The sequence below is a fragment of the Lotus japonicus genome, chromosome 6 (assembly GCF_012489685.1).
Source record: "Lotus japonicus ecotype B-129 chromosome 6, LjGifu_v1.2".
In the NCBI taxonomy this organism is placed as follows: domain Eukaryota; kingdom Viridiplantae; phylum Streptophyta; class Magnoliopsida; order Fabales; family Fabaceae; genus Lotus; species Lotus japonicus.
Window position 1 is genome coordinate 41,344,979 of NC_080046.1, and position 18,314 is coordinate 41,363,292.

General features: G+C 35.5%; 2 protein-coding genes across 4 annotated transcripts; one reads left to right on the plus strand and one right to left on the minus strand.

Moving 5' to 3' along the window:
• Nucleotides 1–1,674: 1,674 nt before the first annotated feature.
• LOC130725315 (uncharacterized) lies at nt 1,675–2,313 on the plus strand. The gene has a single exon (XM_057576556.1). It carries the CDS (start codon nt 1,675–1,677, stop codon nt 2,311–2,313), a length of 639 nt encoding a protein of 212 aa, XP_057432539.1.
• Nucleotides 2,314–14,708: 12,395 nt separating this feature from the next.
• On the minus strand, nt 14,709–17,916 carry LOC130723025 (two-pore potassium channel 1-like). Of its 3 annotated transcripts, none has more exons than XM_057573936.1 (3): nt 17,760–17,916; nt 15,577–16,520; nt 14,709–15,226 (listed from the first exon to the last, which is right to left on the minus strand). In XM_057573936.1, exons 2-3 carry the CDS (start codon nt 16,476–16,478, stop codon nt 15,076–15,078), a joined length of 1,053 nt encoding a protein of 350 aa, XP_057429919.1. In that variant the 5' UTR covers nt 16,479–16,520; nt 17,760–17,916; the 3' UTR covers nt 14,709–15,075. The 3 variants fall into 3 exon arrangements, with proteins under 3 accessions (XP_057429919.1, XP_057429918.1, XP_057429920.1); XM_057573935.1 differs by having other exon boundaries at nt 15,577–16,547; nt 17,760–17,913; XM_057573937.1 differs by having other exon boundaries at nt 15,577–16,567; nt 17,760–17,889.
• Nucleotides 17,917–18,314: the final 398 nt, after the last annotated feature.

The window sequence follows — 18,314 nt, forward strand, 5'->3', positions numbered from 1 at the left end:
ATCATTTAGTGGCGGTTTCAAACCGCAACTAATTTTCGGTGCCAGAAAAGAAACACAAATTGTAACAATTCTGGCGGTTTAAAACCGCACTAATATTGAGTGCCAGAAAAAACGGCAAGCGTTACAAGTTTCTGGCGGTTTCAAACCGCTAGAAACTATCTCGTGCACATTTCACGAAAAACTTGTCGTGCCCTTCAGCATTTTCCATTTGTTTTTGAGTAAAATTTATAACCTAATGTTTTACTTTGACCATATTTAAGTCAGGTCCGCCTAACCTACACTAGTGAGGGTTGGTTTTCATCCCTAATTTGAACATTTACTAAAGAAAATTAATTTTTGTTGTACATCAGAAAGGTAAATTACACACTCTAGGCCTCTCTCTCATCAACTCTTCGAGGTCAAATTAATTTAATTTTGAATACTTTATAAATAGATATAATGCTATTAATATTCAACATATTAATTAATGAAAAATATATTTAATGTGGTTATTTGAATAAAATTATTAATTCAATATTTTTCTTTGACCATATTTAAGCGAGACCCGGCTAATCTACACAAATATAAGTCTATCCTATTTTCATCTCTATTTTACTAAAAAAACATTTAATTATTTTTTAGAATATTTTTAATGTTACTTTTTTACTATAAATATTTAATATCATTAAATTTTAATATTTTTATTAATTTAAAAATATTCTTAATTTATATTTTAAAAAAATTAGTTACATATATTAAATTTTATTTTTATGAACTAAACATTTAATGCCATTGTATTATTTTTAAAATGTATTTAAAATTACTTTCTCACTATTAATATTGAATATTATTGAAATTTAATATTTTATTAAATTGATAAATATAATTAATTTTAGTTTTTGAAAATTTTTAATTAAATTTATTAAATTTTATTTTTACTAAAACATTTAATGATATTTTGATTATTTTTATAATCTATTTAATGTTACGTTCTTACTATAAATATTTAATTTTATTAACATTTAATAATTTTATTAATTTACTAAAAATATTTAATTCCCTTTTTATTAATTTTTAAAATATATTTTACATTACTTTCTTACTATAAATATTTAATTATTAATTTATATTTTTATTAATTACTAAATATATTTAATTTTAGCTTTTGAAAAAAAATAATTAAATGTTTTTCTTTGACCATTTTTAAATTGTTGCATTGTTCAAGCAAACAATGTGAATATAAGACGACTGGTTATGACATATGACATTAAGAGACACCACCCGAGACAGAGGCGGAGAACAAGACAATGCTCGACTTGGGTGTTTGTTTCCATTCTCTCTTGCCAAAGTATTGATTTTTAAGAGATTTCAAATCTAGTTCACGCTCTTTTCTTCAAATTCAGGTACTTTTTGCAAAAAGGTATTGGTCATTTTGTGTTATTCATCCCTAAATTGTTTGTAGTATATCTATGCACCAATCCATGTATAAAGTATTATTTTTTCTACCAGTACTAGGTTTTTATTTTGTCATTTTAGTTGAATTTGTTTTCTGAATTGGTCATTTATGCTGATTGAATTAAGGTTGAATGGACTGGAATGAAAGTGAAACTATGAACCTTGATTGGGAAAAAGAACTGAGTAAGTTTCAGAAAGTTATGGCCTCAAGGACCAAGCCTTTGAAAATGAAAGCTAGCCATGGTCAAGCTGACCCGTTTCTCTAAACATGCCCCTGAGCATGTGTTATCTCGCACCATACCTATTCTCATGAGGAATGTTGCTCATTATATTCCAAATGATCTTTCTTCTTCACTTGCTAAGGTTGTTGCTTACTGCTTGAAGTGTATTACTTGTAGAGGTGATGACACCTTGGCAATGGCAATGGGTATAAAGGGTGCTGCATTTGTTTTGATGGTGAGGTTGTTGCCTCATTTTAAAGGAAGGATGAAGGACGTCTTGATAAAATGGTGGCTGGTTCTTGTTACGTTTTGTGCTGTAAGTAGGAGAGATGTTGCTGACCATGACAGGTTAGAAATCGTTATCAATTTGTTGGATTCTCATATCAATTGTATTGCTAGGCGGTATTTGCTAGAGATTTTGACTGTGTTAGCATTGTGGGAGGATATTAGGAGGAAACTCACTACATTAGGAGCTTTTCATCTTCTTGTGGAGGCTGCTGGTACTGGTAGCGTGATCTGTAGAGAAAGAGCATATCAAACAGTTGAGTTGCTTGGTATCACACAAGGTGCAAGGCATGAGCTTGTCGAATTGGGCGTGATATCGGTGCTTGTGGAGTTGATGCTTGATGGAGATCAATGCACTAAACTTATAGCTTGAAATGCACTAAACTTATAGCTTCCAATAAACTTGTGGAATTGGCAGCTATAAGTTTAGTGTATTGATCTCCATCACGCATCAACTCCACAAGCAACCCAATTGTTTGACATGCTCTTTCTCTATAGATCATGCTGCAAGTACCAACAACCTGTACAAGAAGATGAAGAGCTCCTAATGTAGTGAGTTTCCTCCTAATGTCCTCCCACAATGCTAACACAGTCAAAATCTCTAGCAAATACCACCTAGCAGTACCATTGATATGAGAATCCAACAAATCGATAACGATTTCTAACCCGTAATGGTTGGCAGAATCTTTCCTACTTGCAACAGAAAATGTGACAAGAACCAGCCACCATGTAATCAAGACTTTCTTCATCCTTCCCTCAAAACGAGGCAACAACCTCACCATGAAAACAAATGCACCCTTTCTACCCATTGCCATTGCCAAGGTGCCATCACCTCTACAAGCACTATACTTCAAGCAGTAAGAAACAACCTCAACAAGTGAAGGGGAAAGGTCATTTGGAATATAATGAGCAGCATTCCTCATGAGAATAGGTATGGTGCGAGAAACACATGCTCAGGGGCGTGTTTTGAGAAACGAGTCAGCTTTACCATGACTTTCATTTTCAAAGGCTTGGTCCCTGAGGCCATAACTTTCTGAAACTTCCTCAGTTCTTTTTCCCAATCAAGGTTCATAGTTTCACTTTTACCCCAATCCATCCAGCCTTAATTCAATTAGCTTAAATGACAAATTCAGAAAACAAATTCAACTAAAATGACAAAATAAAAACCAAGTCTTGGTATATTATTTGGTCATATTAAATATGAATAACACAATCAACTCACTAGACCAATTAATGAAGCTGGGGCTATTCCCCCTTATGTTGAGGTCCTTCAAGGACCTGATCCTTTTGGTCAGGAGATAGTAGAGGATGTGCTTTATCTATTGGTTGTTAAATAAGATAATGGTGTTGAAATTGTAGGCCACTTGAAGAGAATTCTTAGAGAAGGTGATGATGAATTGAAAGCTATTGCGACCAGTGTTATGCGGGGTCTGTTTGGTTACCGGATCTCATCATCTCTTATCTGGGATTCAGGCGCAATCCTAGTCCTAGTTGAGCTTTTCGGGAGTGGAACTAAAGAGGTAATGGAGAATGTTTGTGGGGATTGTTTCTTAGCTAAGCTATGATGGAGCATATAGAATGGCCCTTGATGAGGCTGGGGAAATCCCAATTCTCATGGACTTGCTGCATCACGAGAACGAGGACCTATGGGATTGTGATGCAGAGGTTGTGTATAACACCCCGATTTCCGGGTGTCACTTTAGTAACTCAAAAATGAAATAAAACGTAAAAGCAGGTATTTTTTTTCCCGTTTTGTTTAAAAAGAAAAGACTTGTCAAAATAAAGACTCAACTCAATCGCGATTAACAGCGACTAACATACAATATAAGTACAACCCTCGCTGTAACTAAAAACATCGTCACGAGTGTCCTCAAGTGACGAAAAGTAACACCAAGTAACTAAAAGTAGTGCCCGCAGGAAAATAAGTGCAACTCATAGACAGAGTCATAAGTTTTATAAATACAGTCCTCCAAGAAAGTAAGTCAGCCCAGAACGGCCTCCAAAAGACCTCCTATGTCCGACAAACTCCTTGTGATCCTCATGGAAGAGAACCACACAAAAAGCTAATAGTCGGGGACCTACCCTGCCCCAAAATGAGGAATGACAACCAGAGCTATGACAACGACACCACATATACTACACCTTTTAACATCGACAGAATTCCGATCTTGCATGAAGTCCGGGTCCATGTCGAAGGCTCAGTAGTAGTCATTTTACTCCGGGTCCTCCCCGAACGACGAACCATCACGAATCAGCTGTTGAACGTCTGGCAGCAGGCATACAACTGCCCAAACACAAGTAGACAAACAAGGCAAGCGAGGGTCAAATCACAGAATATAATAAATAATACAAGCAACATGTGAAGAATAGGGGGTATATATATATATATGTTGTATCTATACATATAACTTATGTATTTCCTAACCTAAGGTATATACATAGAATGTGTATCAACATCAAATCATCAAAACACATAACGATGTTTATCAACATCAAATCACAAATAACAATTAGATCTTTAACACATCAACAAATATAGTTAGAAGCATGGCGTGCCAATGCAATGTCATGCTCAAAAGATGATCCAGATAAAATGTCACCATCTCGATGGATGAGACAAGCCAAGCATCTCGCTCCGCTAAAGCATCTCGCTTTTATGAAGCAGCTCGCTCCGATGAAGTCCGATCTGAGATCGTCCTTCGGAAAGCCGCACACTCTCCAATAAATGTATGCATGAATGCAATATGGTTAGCCAAACAACGAATCAACCTCACCAAGGCACGCGTGTCTAGCTAGAGTACATTGTCTCTACAATACCCTAAGGTAAAAAAAGAAGTACTAGTCGCACTTGGTAACTGTCCTAGTCACTTTGGCTCACCGTCTGGATGGCCAACCAAACTGCTCAACGAGCAAAAGAATACATCTCGCACTCAATGACCTTTCAAGTTACCCTGACTCACCATCTCGATGGCCAAACAACTGCTCAACGATTAGAGAGAATGCTGCTCGCATTTAGTGACTTCTCGTCACAACGGCTCATCTCCTTGATGACCGAACCAACACTTAACAAACCAGGAGTGACATGCTTATCAAAAAAAAAACCAGGAGTGACATCTACACTCAGTGACTACCCCAATCACAACACTAGGATCGCCGACACTTCCCGTTTTCCAAACTCATTTCACATCCTAAGTCTTTTCCAAGAAATTAACATCATCATTTAAAAGTGTTCTATCTTTGATTAGTGTATTATGAATTTCATTTACAAATCAAGTTCTCGTTCCTTTTGTTTCAAAACTCTATAAGTTGAAAGATCCCAATAAACCCAAATAATTCCAGAGAAAGTCTCGATCCTAAAATAGCAATGGCTTAGACCTCAAGTCAGAGCCTTCCTAATATTTCCTAAACCTCGTCATTAGCATGGCATAGCATAACGTTTTCCCACAATCCGAAATCACATAATCATGTACTATCTCAAATTAGTACAATTCAATAGAGCATATGCAAAACATCATAAACTCAGCAGAAATAATGGCATATAGCTCAGTTCAATATTCAAACATAACAACAGTCAAATCATAAACATATATCAACACATCCTATGATTAACCACTTAGCACGTAGCATGTGAATCAATCAACAATTATAATCAAGCAGTAACACATATGTCGGCCGAAGCCCCAGAAATCGGAGACACACGTCTCTATTGATTAACAACGGCCTAAGCCTAAGAAAACAATTTCCAGATCACATAATCAAACAAAAGCATAAACAATAAATCAAGTCGAATTGATCGACGCCTAGGGCATTAGCTAGCAAGGTAAGTTGCCCTCACCTCTAACTCTTCCAGCGTGTTCCAGCAAAGTTCCTTCACACTTTTCTCCTTCTGCTCCAAGCAATCCTCCAAACGAACCTTTGAGCAAAAAAAGCGAAAATCAAGTCGAAAAATGAAATAGGGGTAATTTGGTCAAGGTTTTTAGCTCAGAAATTCAAAGTCGGAATTTTGAAAAACAAATTGGATGGGGTCGTCCCTAACGACGTTTATGACAACTAATCCTACTGGCACTAAGCTCAGTCGAGAGTTTTTAATCAAAAGAGCGAAACTTTAGTCGGAAAATGGGTATTTACACCGAATTGAAGCTCTGCGACGACTCGACGAGATTCGGCGAAATGTAATCGGATAATCATGGTCTTGGGTTAGTAGAGAAGAGGTTTTGACAGAGAAATCAAGTTATTTGGACAATTTAACAAAAAGCTCATAACTTTGAGCACAGAAAGACATAGAGAAAAGCGACAGAATTTACGATCAGAGGTAAGGAATAACAGCAGTGCCTCGAGGTCTACGCGTAGCAACGAATAGGGCAACAATCAGGCAAGAAACGGCGAAAAGCTCTCCTCCCCTCTCTTTCCTCAAGCTCGCGGTCAACAATGGTGAATGGGTAGGAAATTTTGATTTTTTTGCTATTTATAGGAGATGGAAAACGCGGGAAACTGAAAATTTCGCGATCCCGATTTTTCCTGTGCGTTACTCTGTGAATTATAAGAGAGAGTCCGGCGACAGAATTTAAAAACTTGAAACAGGTTTCTTGGAATTTAGGTAATCGATCCAATAACAATATTAGACGATTTAACCCGAAAAGTTACTTTTTGCAGTCGATGTCGGATCAGAGAACTTTCTTCTGAAGAAAGATTAGAAACATCAAAAGAAATCGGTACACACGTGTGGAATCTTCGTTTGAAGCTCCGAATAGAAAAAAGTCTTCATCGACAGTTTATTTTAAGGTTCTTGAGCTATTAGGAACTTAGTTTCGGCAAACTTCTGAGAATTATAATCGATCGTTCGTACATTCCAGAGTTTCGTGTCAAAACACTTGTCATGGAAAGGAATAAGAGAAATTCTTATATTCCTCTGAAGATTTTTGAATTTCGTTTCTATAGTGCTTTAAGAGCATATTAGCCCTTAACTAACCCTTTCGCCTTAAGACATAAGTGAATAAGACTCGTGCTATAACCTATAGCGAATATAATACTATTTTTAGTCTTATCCTGAACTTTCTCCTCCATTAAGTTATTACAATTACTGAATACTCGTTCAGTTTCCTTCACGATACGTCGAAACTTAATCGTGAATAGTAATTTATTTATTTAATTCTATAACTAAAATTTTGGGTCTGTGCTCAACTTTTATAAATATCCATTACACCATGACAGTATCTTATGCAATTAATGTTCATTTTTGTAGTGATATGCATAATGAACTAATTCATATTGCATCAAATGAGGATATGACTAGATTTGGACCTAGATCTTTGCGAAGAATGAATGTTGAAGAATTAAGTGAGAACCTAGATCTCTTGTTATAATCTCAATGCCTTTGCTAAATAAGATTTATCAATTTTTCACCTCAGCATAGATGTATGTTGTCATCAGAATTGGAGCTGGAGTTATTATTTAAAATTTTGTATTTTGCTTTTATTATTCCTCATCAAGTAGATAATTCATCAACATGAAATTTTGCTCGGTCTCGGTCATCGCTTTAGATTTGCATTTACAAAAATACCAGAACCTAGTTTTTCTTTCATCTTATTTTTAACCATTTTTTATTTATATATATTTTTTCTTTCATATCGCAAAACACTCTCTCTCTCTCTCTCTCTCTCTCTCTCTCTCTCTCTCTCTCTCTCTCTCTCTCTCTCTCTCTCTCTCTCTCTCTCTCTCTCTCTCTCTCTCTCTCTCTCTCTCTCTCTCTCTCTCTCTCTCTCTCTCTCTCTCTCTCTCTCTCTCTCTCTCTCTCTCTCTCTCTCTCTCTCTCTCTCTCTCTCTCTCTCTCTCTCTCTCTCTCTCTCTCTCTCTCTCTCATTTTTCCTTTTTGTTGTTTCCTTTTCCTAACACACCCATGTTTATATATATATATATATATATATGGAGTTGTCTTTCGGACCGCCCCACATTTATGTAAGATCAAGTTTTGATCTAGTAGTACAACTCTATGTTTTGATGATTACATGTTAACTATTGTGTATGAACAATTATGGTACTCTAACGTTGTTTTCTGAGTGTTCTAATGACAGGCTATGACTCTAGTCTTATTTCACATAATTCAGAAGCACTATGCTCAAAGAGTAACCTCCGCAACGCTTTCGCACTTACTATGTTCAATATGAACATTAGATTAAGCTTCAGAAGATCTGAAGATAGTAAAGCTCTGATATGGATTCAGTTCACTTGAAGTTCTGAAGACCAGAAGTTCTGAAGGATCAGAAGCTCTGAAGGATCAGAAACTCTGAAGGTCCAGAAGCTCTGAAGGTTCAGAAGCTCTGAAGGTCCAGAAGCTGTGTAGTGAAGATTCTGAAGTCCAAGAGTAAGCTGGCTCTGAAGACCAAGTACTTCTCCTCTGAGTCCAGAAGCAGAAGGTACAAAGCTCAGAGGATCCAAGCTTCCTTCTGACTCTGATCACCAAGCTTCACAAGTTCCAACATGAAGCGTCGCTCTGATCAGAAGTCAACTAGGATAAAGTTAATGTCACTATCCAAAGTACAAAAACAATTGTACCATTCCTGACGACCTTACCTAACTTATTCAGCCACAGCAGAACCTGGAAAACCCAGATCTGCCCTCCAACGGTAGCATTCCATGCAAACTTCCAAACCTTAATCCTTGGAGTATATATAAAGAGGTTGAAGATGAAAGATGCCGCCTAAGAAAGCTCACGCGATATTCAAATATTTCTCTTAAGCAATCTTTCTTCACATTGTACTTATTATGTTTACAATTAGCTTTATGAGAAGCATTTCTTTGTAAACCCAAACCTTCAAACAGTTGTTTGTTTTTCCTTAAGGAGACCAAAGTTGGTCGGATCCTTGAGAAGACTAAGAGAGAGAATCTTAGTGATAGCTAAGTCAGTGTATTGTTAGTCACTTTGCAGGTTGCAAGTACAGTTGTAACAAACTCTGATTAGTGGATTGCCTTCATTCTAAGAAGGAAGAAATCACCTTAACGGGTGGACTGGATTAGCTTGAGGGATTTATCAAGTGAACCAGGATAAAATCATTGTGTGCTTTCCTTAACTCTTATCTTAGCACTTTTATCTTTGGTGTTTGAAGAGATTTGTTAAAATCTCAAGTGGGAAAAGTTTTAGATTGAAAACGCTATTCAAACCCCCCTTTCTATCGTTTTTCACACCTTCAATTTAGTCGTACCCTGTTAAATTGGTAAAATTCGAAAAGACCCTTTATAAAAAAATTTCTCTCGCTTTGGTCGCACTTTGAAAGTGCGCGTGAAATGCACATACTTTTTTTTCCTATTTAATTTATGGAAGGAATTTGGGACTGTCACTTCTTGGTTAAGGTAATATGATCATTCTAAGCTCAAATATGCACACAAGATCGCCAAATTCCTACACCTTCTAGGAGTCGCTTCATAATCATGAGCAGTGCGGTTTGGAAAATTTGACAATTTTTTGTGTCGGATGTGAAGTCGATCAACTACAAAGTTGAAGAAAAATGATATTGTTCCTTGTGACATTTTAAACCACTAGAACATTTCAGACTTAAAAAATGAAATATAGTGTGAAGTAAAATTAAATAGTAAATAAAATAGAATAAAATTTGATTAAATAAATCTTATAAAAAATTTATTTTCTCTCCTATGAAATGTAGTCATTACTTTATTATATTTTGTCTAATTCTATTATGAAAAGTTAAATAAAATAATAGTTTATATATTTTATTTTATTTTATTCTATGATACTGTGAATGCATGTTCAAACATTGGTCAAAGTGTGGGGCTATCTCTTCAAATGAGATTTTTCATTACATAAAACTTGAATTTCAAATTTTATCAAGGATAATTAATCATATACCATTTAAACCAACTATTTATTAGTCTCAACCTTTAATCTCATGACCCAATCAAAGAAGTTACCTATGAGATATTCCACTATCCAATCCTAGGCTAATCAAATGCATACAAGAATGAATCCTAATACCTCAGTCCAGAGCGCACCAAAATTTATTCCCTATACCTACATGCAAGTTCCCCTGTCAAAAGTAAACTATTCTATTATTCATACGATAAATTACTTCGTATTAATTAAGCACGTAAAGAGAAAACACAATTATATAAACTGAATTGAAAATTACATATAGAAAAAGAACGGAGTTCAAATCATCTCCTACATTGAAACCTCGAGAGAGGATATTTACCTACCAATATTACAATAGAAAACCATACAAATAATTGTAGCTTACGTCTTATAGAAATTGAGAATAAAATTTATAGCTTAGGCTTCTCCTCTTCCCTAAGCCTTCTCTTAAACAGAAACAGACTAAAATATTGTCGTTTAATCTACGAACTGGTGAAACCACTGTTACTTGAGCAAGCAATGACCCTTAAATTAAGCAACCACCAATTCTACCTCAGCATGCTCTAATGAGGAGGAAACTATAAGTATAGATATGACCAAGATAAGTTTTATATATGGGAGGACAATCTCCACCTCTAAGCTGACTTTGAGCGTATAATTAGACCTCTTAAATTTTTATATGAGATCTTTTGTTGGAGACAACTCATATATGCGCCACCCACAGATATTCACTTTGGAAAATCTCACGCTCCTAATGTCCAACATTGAGTGTGAGAATGCGTGTTGAGAAGTCTCACAACGACTAGAGATATGACCAATATACCTCTTATATTAGAAATACAATCCTTACCCTAGAGCTAGTTTCTCATGTAGGCATTGTTTGGAAGGGTGAGAAAACTAGAAGAAGAGAAAAGTGAGATTAGAAAACACAATTTTCAAAAATATTTCTTTCCTTTGGTTAAGTAGAAAACATGAGGAGAAAAGAATATTTAAGGTGGGACCCATGCACATTATTTTCATCTCCAAACTGGAGAGAAAATGTGGGGGAGGGGTGTATTGTATGTAATTTACCAAAATACCCTTTACTTATATTTTAAAATAATAGTAAAAAATAATAAAAAATTTCAATAAATGGTAATGTGGGTAGTAAAATATTTGTAACTTTATTTCTTACATTATAATTTTTTTACAAAAACTTATTTATTACAATATTTGACTTTGACTTAAGGATAGTTATGTCATTTTACTAACATACCATTTTCTTTTCTCTCATTTTTCTATTCACATTCTCTCAAACCAAACAACCTAAATATCATCTCATTTTCTATTCTTTTTCTTGCTCTTCTTTCTCTCTTCTTCTTTTCTTTTATCTTACTTTTCTTATTATACCAAACATACCCATAGAGTTAGAACTATAAAAATATAATAAGCTCTAATGTTTTGTTTGTAAGGAAAGAGTTAGAGGGAGAGATAGATGGAATAAATGACATTCACCCTTTTCTAGCGGTGCGTTGGGATGAGGCAAATAAAAAGTTTGGGGGGTGGAACCCACCACTTTTAGGATCTCTCCAAATTGGAGAGAAAAAGGTTCATGTTTTTTTTCCTGTTTTCCATACATTGCTTTTTTCCTGTTTTCGCATAGTTCGTCAAATCGACAATAAGCCCAATTTGACCCTGAGAAGTTTTTTTTTTTCCATTGGAACAATTTTTCAAACACAAAAAGTAACATTTTTTTTCTTTCTTTCTATCATACTCTGTTCGTTCCTTATTATAAGACCTATTACAAAAAGTTGCGCTTATTAAGAAAGCACTAAATGCGTCTAATTAGTGCATTAGTTTTTAAAAAATTGCATACATTCTTTCATATTTATCCTTTGTCATTTTCTCTCACTAGTAATTAGTTGGATGAGTAACAATTAATGGTAGGTGATAATTAAAATTTTGGAATTGAAAACATACAATTAATGTAAAAGGTATATGGTCAAGACAAAAAAAAATGTAAAGGGTATATATGGAAGAGTACAATACTTTATACTATCATGTCTAATACGACATACCAAACGTGCCCTTAGGAACATGAGAAATGTAAAACCAGGTCTTATACAAGAATAGATGGAGCACCAAATAACAAATAAAATTTACTCTATTTCTCACATTTTTCTTCATACTCATTTTTCTTCTTCTCCCATTCTCAAACCAAACATAGTAGCAAGCATAGTAGGCTAAGCAACCCAATGTAGATGCCCAAGAGAATGTGAATTCCATAAAAAAGAAAGGGTATTTCAGTGATTTCTGACAGTAAAAAATGCCAAAAGACAGTAAGGAAAGAGAAAAAAAGAGAATCTCTCTTGTTTCTCTCACCACTACATAAACCTCACCAACTCTCACACAGTCTCAGACCCATCCATCACAATCATCATTTCATCATCAAAATCACTGTCACTCACTCACTGACTCACTCACTCACTCACTCACTCACTGTGATCTCTTCCTCCATGGAAATCCCAGAACCCCTCTACAAATTCAGGTACCACATCCTGGCCACCCTCCTCATTGGTCTTGGTACCTTCTCCCTCATCCGCTATGCCCCCAGCCTCCTTACCATCCTCACCTTCTTCTGGCCACTCATCCTCTCCACAGCGCTTGTCCTCGCTGTTGTCATCGCCTTCACCTTCACTTCCCCCTCCAACCCCAACGACAACGACGCCGCTCCGATCCCCAAACCCGCTGAAGAACTCCTCCAGTATGTCGTCGCCGACGATCACCACCACCACCACCACCACAACGACCTCCCCAACCCACCCTCTGATGATAAGACCGATTAGAGGCACTGCCCTCAAATAGAGAGAAAATGTATGTCACAGTAAGAATGTATATACATACCCTTTTGATAAAAGTTTATTTTTTTGCTGTTTTTATTTTCTCTCTTTGCATGTGAATTGAATTTCAATCAATTTTTGTGATTTTACCCTTTGTTTTTTAAATTTACAGGGGAAAACAATTCCCATGAAAAATCTAAATTTTTTCACAAAAACCTTTTGTAAAATTGTGTATATATATATTTTTTAACCATATGTATCATCGACTGAGAATCTGAATCCTCGACTGAGGAATCCTGTTCGACCTGGGTGTGATGATGTTTATGTGATTTTTAATTCAATTAATTAATTAATGGGAATGTTCTTGGGTTTTGAGAGTGAAAGTGTAGGCCTGTGGGTGAGTTCAGAGAATAATTGATAAAAAAATTGTACATATATTTTTTAAAAATTATTTTGATTTGATTCGTTACTTTGACTGTGATAGATGAAAAAGAAAAACCCAGTACATGAATGAGCTGGGTTCAATTGTCCTAGAGGGAATTGCTTAGGTCACTGGTGGGTCACCATGGCTAGTGTCACCCGCTTATTGTGTGGCAGTGTCTGTCTTTTTTGTTTGTTCTTTTCATTAACCCTAAATTTCTGTACCCTGTGCTAAGTAACTGTACATATATTTTCTCAAAGAGACTTGACTTTTTACCTCTAGTAGTAATGTTTTGGGTTCAAAGTCTAATGCGTTATTAAATATTTGCAGTAAAGGCAATTAATTAATTTAACCCCTACTTCCTCACCATGTGCTATCCACATTGGGTGCACAGTATTCATGTCATGTGCCTTGTACTATCTGCTATTTAATTCATCTTTATATCCTGATTCACAGTTTGTGCTTACTTTTTGTTTTGATTTTGCAGGTGATTAATTGTGAAGATAAGATGCTGATAGCAATAGCATAGATGAGAGCAGATCACATAACTGAGGATGCTGCTCAAAAATAGACTAAAATTAATAGTATATCTCAGAGCCAGCACTATTGTGTTGTGCACTTCTTATTTCCCTTGTAATATGGTTGCCTAAACATGTCCCTAAAACTATGAAACAATATTAGTACATATTTTCTCTCCAGTTCTACTACCTGTGGTTTAGTTCTAACTTCTAATCCAACAATTGCCGTGTTTAAATCTAATCCAACAATTTTTCTTAGCCATGATCAAATGGCTATTGAATTAACTTCATTTCCGACGTGAATGTGTTTTTTTTTCCTGAAGCGACAAATTTAGTCTATTACTAAAATGTGCACAGGAAAGTGTGATAAGTTTTGAGCAAACATGCTTGTTGGCTTCAGCTTCATGGACAAATGGAATAAGTAAAATTGGAATTTGGGATTCGATCTGAGTTGAAGACTACTGAACACTCATTACTCCCTTTTTATAGAAGTGTCTCTAATTGGATTTTTCTATTTGAAAAATTTGACAAAAAAAGAGAAAGTTAACTAGATGGACAAGTGTGGTTGTATTGACTGGAGAAGTACGTGTTGCAAGAGGATAATGAAACTTTTCAAAGATATGACTTAATCTAGTAACAAAAGCAATCTATCTAATCTCATGCTGATAAGGATAATGGTAAATGATAAACTACGCCATAAAAGCAAATGTTTATTAGTTAGTTTAGATGAGTGGGCTCTGGTAATTACTTACCATTAATGTTTAATCCCTAGATTTGTGTGGAAATTGCTATACACACACACTAAGACATGTTCAGCCAAAAGTTACAACCAGTATCTTCCTTGAGAACCCAACAAAGTTCAACAGAGTTGGTAGAAAATTGAGTTCCTTAAGTATTTAGTCAATGGTTCAATTCTTGAATGGTGTGTACAGAAAATGGTTTGTAGGGAGAGACCTACCCACTTAATGTGATCTCAAAGTCTTGAAGGGAATAGTCTTATGGCTACCGACTGTGGGGACAGTTAGGTGCAAACAAAAAAAGTATCTTCTTTAAGAATACGGGTATATGGTCTCTCAAAAGTGGTTCCAAATACGAGTAGATATGTTCGGATAACTTTCTCTAGAATCAATGTTGAAACTCATTAGCTACTCATAGAAACATTTCTAATAATTGATTCTGAATCAGAAGTATAAGAATTTGCACTATATCTACTTTAATCATATATATGGTAGGAAGGAGATAATGCTTCCATACCAAACCTACCAGATAAGGTGCAAACACTATGTTGGTCTAACATGTTGTAAAGTGTAAACTCTCCCCTTACCCTTCTTGAATGCAACAAACTGCATGTAATTGGTATTTATGAACCAAATTAAAGTCTGAACCCAATCAATGAATGCCTACCATATTTCAGACTTTCCAAGTCAATAAAACTCTGGTGTGTATTTGGTCATGGAAGTAAATACTTCCAACCTCTCTACAACAACTAGATTTATATAATGTGTTAGCCTATCTAAGATGACTGAGAAAGTGTCAAATCAGAAATTGACAGTGAACCAGATTGATCAACATCAAGCTCTTCAAACTCCTGCAGAATAACTGAAATATCTTCTTGACTAATCTTCCCCATTTCTTTGAGCTTATAAATAATGAATTCAGCAGCCCTGTGAGCAAACATCCAATAAAGAGATTTACCAAAATGGAAAATGTAAGTCATTCAGTGCATGTTTGAAAAACTTCCAAAAATTGATTTTAAGGCCAAAATCAAAACTTTCTAGCATGTTTGGATTCACTTTCAGATCTTCCAGAATCAATTCTGTTACCACAAAAGCTACCATGAGTAGCTTCTCCCAGAATCAATTTTCCTTCCAACGTGAAAATTCATCGTGTATTCAAACATGTACTTCTTCTGAATGCATGAATTGATTCTAAGGATACAGATGCTAATCCAAATATGCTAATAATGGATAGTAATAATATAATTATAAACTGCCAACAAAAATTTTCAACTAACCCAACACTTCCATCCTCATCAAGATCTGCTGCCTCCAAATCCAAATTGGTCATCTTTCGTGTAAGAACCCATTTGACAATTGCCTTCTGTTTGCTCTCAGTGTTCATCTCAGCAATGCAGAGGAAAAGCTGAGCTAAGCAAATAGTCCCTGCCAATATCCAAAACACTGCAAATATTCTTCCTGTTTGAGTTGAGAAGCTTCTGTCACCATACCCCAGGGTTGTAAAAGTCGAGCAAACGCAGTAGAAGGCATCAATAACATCCAATTTTTCAACACTGACCAAGAATGCTGTCCCTATAGCAATGAGAAACAGGAGAAGGAAAAAGACCAGAAAAAATTTTAATCTGATTTTATGGTTCTTAACTTCCTTTAAAATTTCGGTTGGACCAACTTTTTGGCCTATGGTCATAGCTTTGAGTAGCAAAGCTTCCTGTTTCTCAACCAAGTAATCTCCTGCTTTGGTTAGGATTAGTCCAACCAATGACATTCCGGTGAAAACGAAAGCGCAGGCAAGTAGTTTTGTGAGGGTACTATTGGGCACAAGGTCTCCATATCCAACTGTGGTCATTGTCACAATTGTGAAGTATAAAGCATCAAGAACACCATCTGTTTTGTGCCCCTTGATCTGATTCCTCACAAGGTAGAAGATCACAGCTCCTACACCTATATACACTGCAAAGTATATGGCCACTTGTCTAAAGCTTGGACTCAACTTCCCAAAAATAGACTTGGAAAGTTGAATTGATCCAGTTCCATTTGTCTCAGGAGGAGCAAGATCAGCAAAAGGAGCAGCAGTTCTTGAACGGAGATATCTTCTTTTTCTTAACTGCCTTGTAACCTTTTGAGCTGCAGGATCCGGTGACCATGACAACAATGGCTCCTTTGCACCGTTACTGGCCATGAAGAAGCTTCAAGAAATCAAGGATCAGTGGTAGGAGCCCTCCTTCAGTTGGAAAATAGTCCAAATGAGCTGCATCAGTCAAATATAAACTTCAAGTGCACAATCAGCAGGTGAATTCGTGTGTTTGGATACCAGTTTAGTTCAGCGTAAATGGACTTTCATCCCAATCCATAAGAAGAGTATTTTGTTCATCCCAAAGGGTATCCTAATATAAAGTTTATAGCCTTAATACTATCTGTATTTGCAAGTCCATTCAAAGAGCTTCACAGAAACAATAAACTAGCATGTTCATTAAGTCTAATAAAATAGGTAATTCAAAGATGATTCCAAGTTCTAATTCCATGACTATCAAAAACACAAAATAGTCATTAAAAGAACAAAGAAACGTTTAGGTCATTTAATACATCTCATATATAACTTCCGATCCTATTCCCTCAAGATACTATCCTCAGCGTAAAATATCTTGGACATTATAAACAATTATCCAACAGAATTTTCTTCCACTTAATTAGCAAATGCACAATCTAATTTTGCTCTAATTAGGGAAAAAAGTACAGCAACTTCAGAGGAAGTTCTAGATGCAAAATTAATCACAGATCAACAGGGAATGCCCATTTGCAGATTTCCACTCAATTTCCCTCCCTAAAATTCATAATGATTCAAGTTCTAACAAAAATTGCATAATCCTTGTCTTACTTACATTTCTGGTTAAGTTCTTAATCTGAATTTATGAGTATTACATCCCAACCATGTGATTGTGATGTAAGAAAGCTTAACTAAAAGAACATGGCTTTGAAATAAATTCCACTTTCATGGCTACTTTTGCTTAGCTAGTTCAGTCATCTCAATTGAATTATAAGTATCCTCCTCCATGCTCCAGTTATGGGAATTCTTCAACAGAAAAAAAAATTCAGGGTTGATGTGTTCAAAACCTAGATTTGTGAGAATCATTGGAAATAACAGGTTTCTATTTATGGGCCAAGATTACAACTTAATTAATACACAATATTGATGCGTCAATTCTAAGGTAAACAGAATCAACAAAGTGGATCTGAGCTTATCTGCATAATCTATTTCTAGAGGCACTGGATTTCATTCATTACTAGTCAATTAAAGAAACTAGCAGATGGTCATAGATGATAAATCAGTAAGATATATACTAACAACCAGAAGTGAATTCAAGTATCAATGGAAAATGAAAAAAACTGCTCTAATCAAAGAAATTTATGTACAGAACTTGAAACAAAGCCTAAAATGAAAATCTAAATGTAAGGTTGTTACCAGTAGAAGAAGGGCTTCAATGGGTGGTTTGCTATGAATGGAAGGTCTTCAGTACTTTATCCCATTTTCTTAACCTCTCCATTTAAAATTTAAGTTTTCTGTTACAACTTGCAAGGGAAGTTGCTTCTTTAATAAACGACTTTGTTTCCCTGTGCTTTGAATCATTTGACTTTTGACTTTTTATTTTCTTTCTTGAAAGGAGGGGACGACAACCTTTGCAAAACCAAAGTGGGGTATTTTTTTTTGTGCAAGATTGGGCTATGAAATACATGGGTTCTATCAAAACTTCAATCCAAGTGCAATTATAACTAACAAATACGAATGCACTTTAATGCATATACATTCTAATTTTCAATGTCATTAGCCCGTTGCTCGGATTTTATAAGTCACTTGAAAATACTGGTAGTGGTTTGGTAAAACCCTCTAATACTTCAAGCCTTCAAATGTCCACAAAAAGTGGCTTTTATTTTCAACACTTGCCACTCACAATCTCCCACTTAAAAGTCATTTTTGCGAAATTTCCACTACCTTGTTATCTCCATGCTGCTCATGTTT

Bases quoted from the DNA above. Each gene is read 5' to 3' on its own strand.
- LOC130725315 (XM_057576556.1), top strand. From the start codon at position 1,675: ATGGTCAAGCTGACCCGTTTCTCTAAACATGCCCCTGAGCATGTGTTA.
- LOC130723025 (XM_057573936.1), bottom strand. From the start codon at position 16,478: ATGGCCAGTAACGGTGCAAAGGAGCCATTGTTGTCATGGTCACCGGAT. The intron at 15,227-15,576 runs GTTAGTTGAAAA...GTTTGCTCACAG, and splicing joins GATGAGGATGGAAGTGTTGG to GGCTGCTGAATTCATTATTT.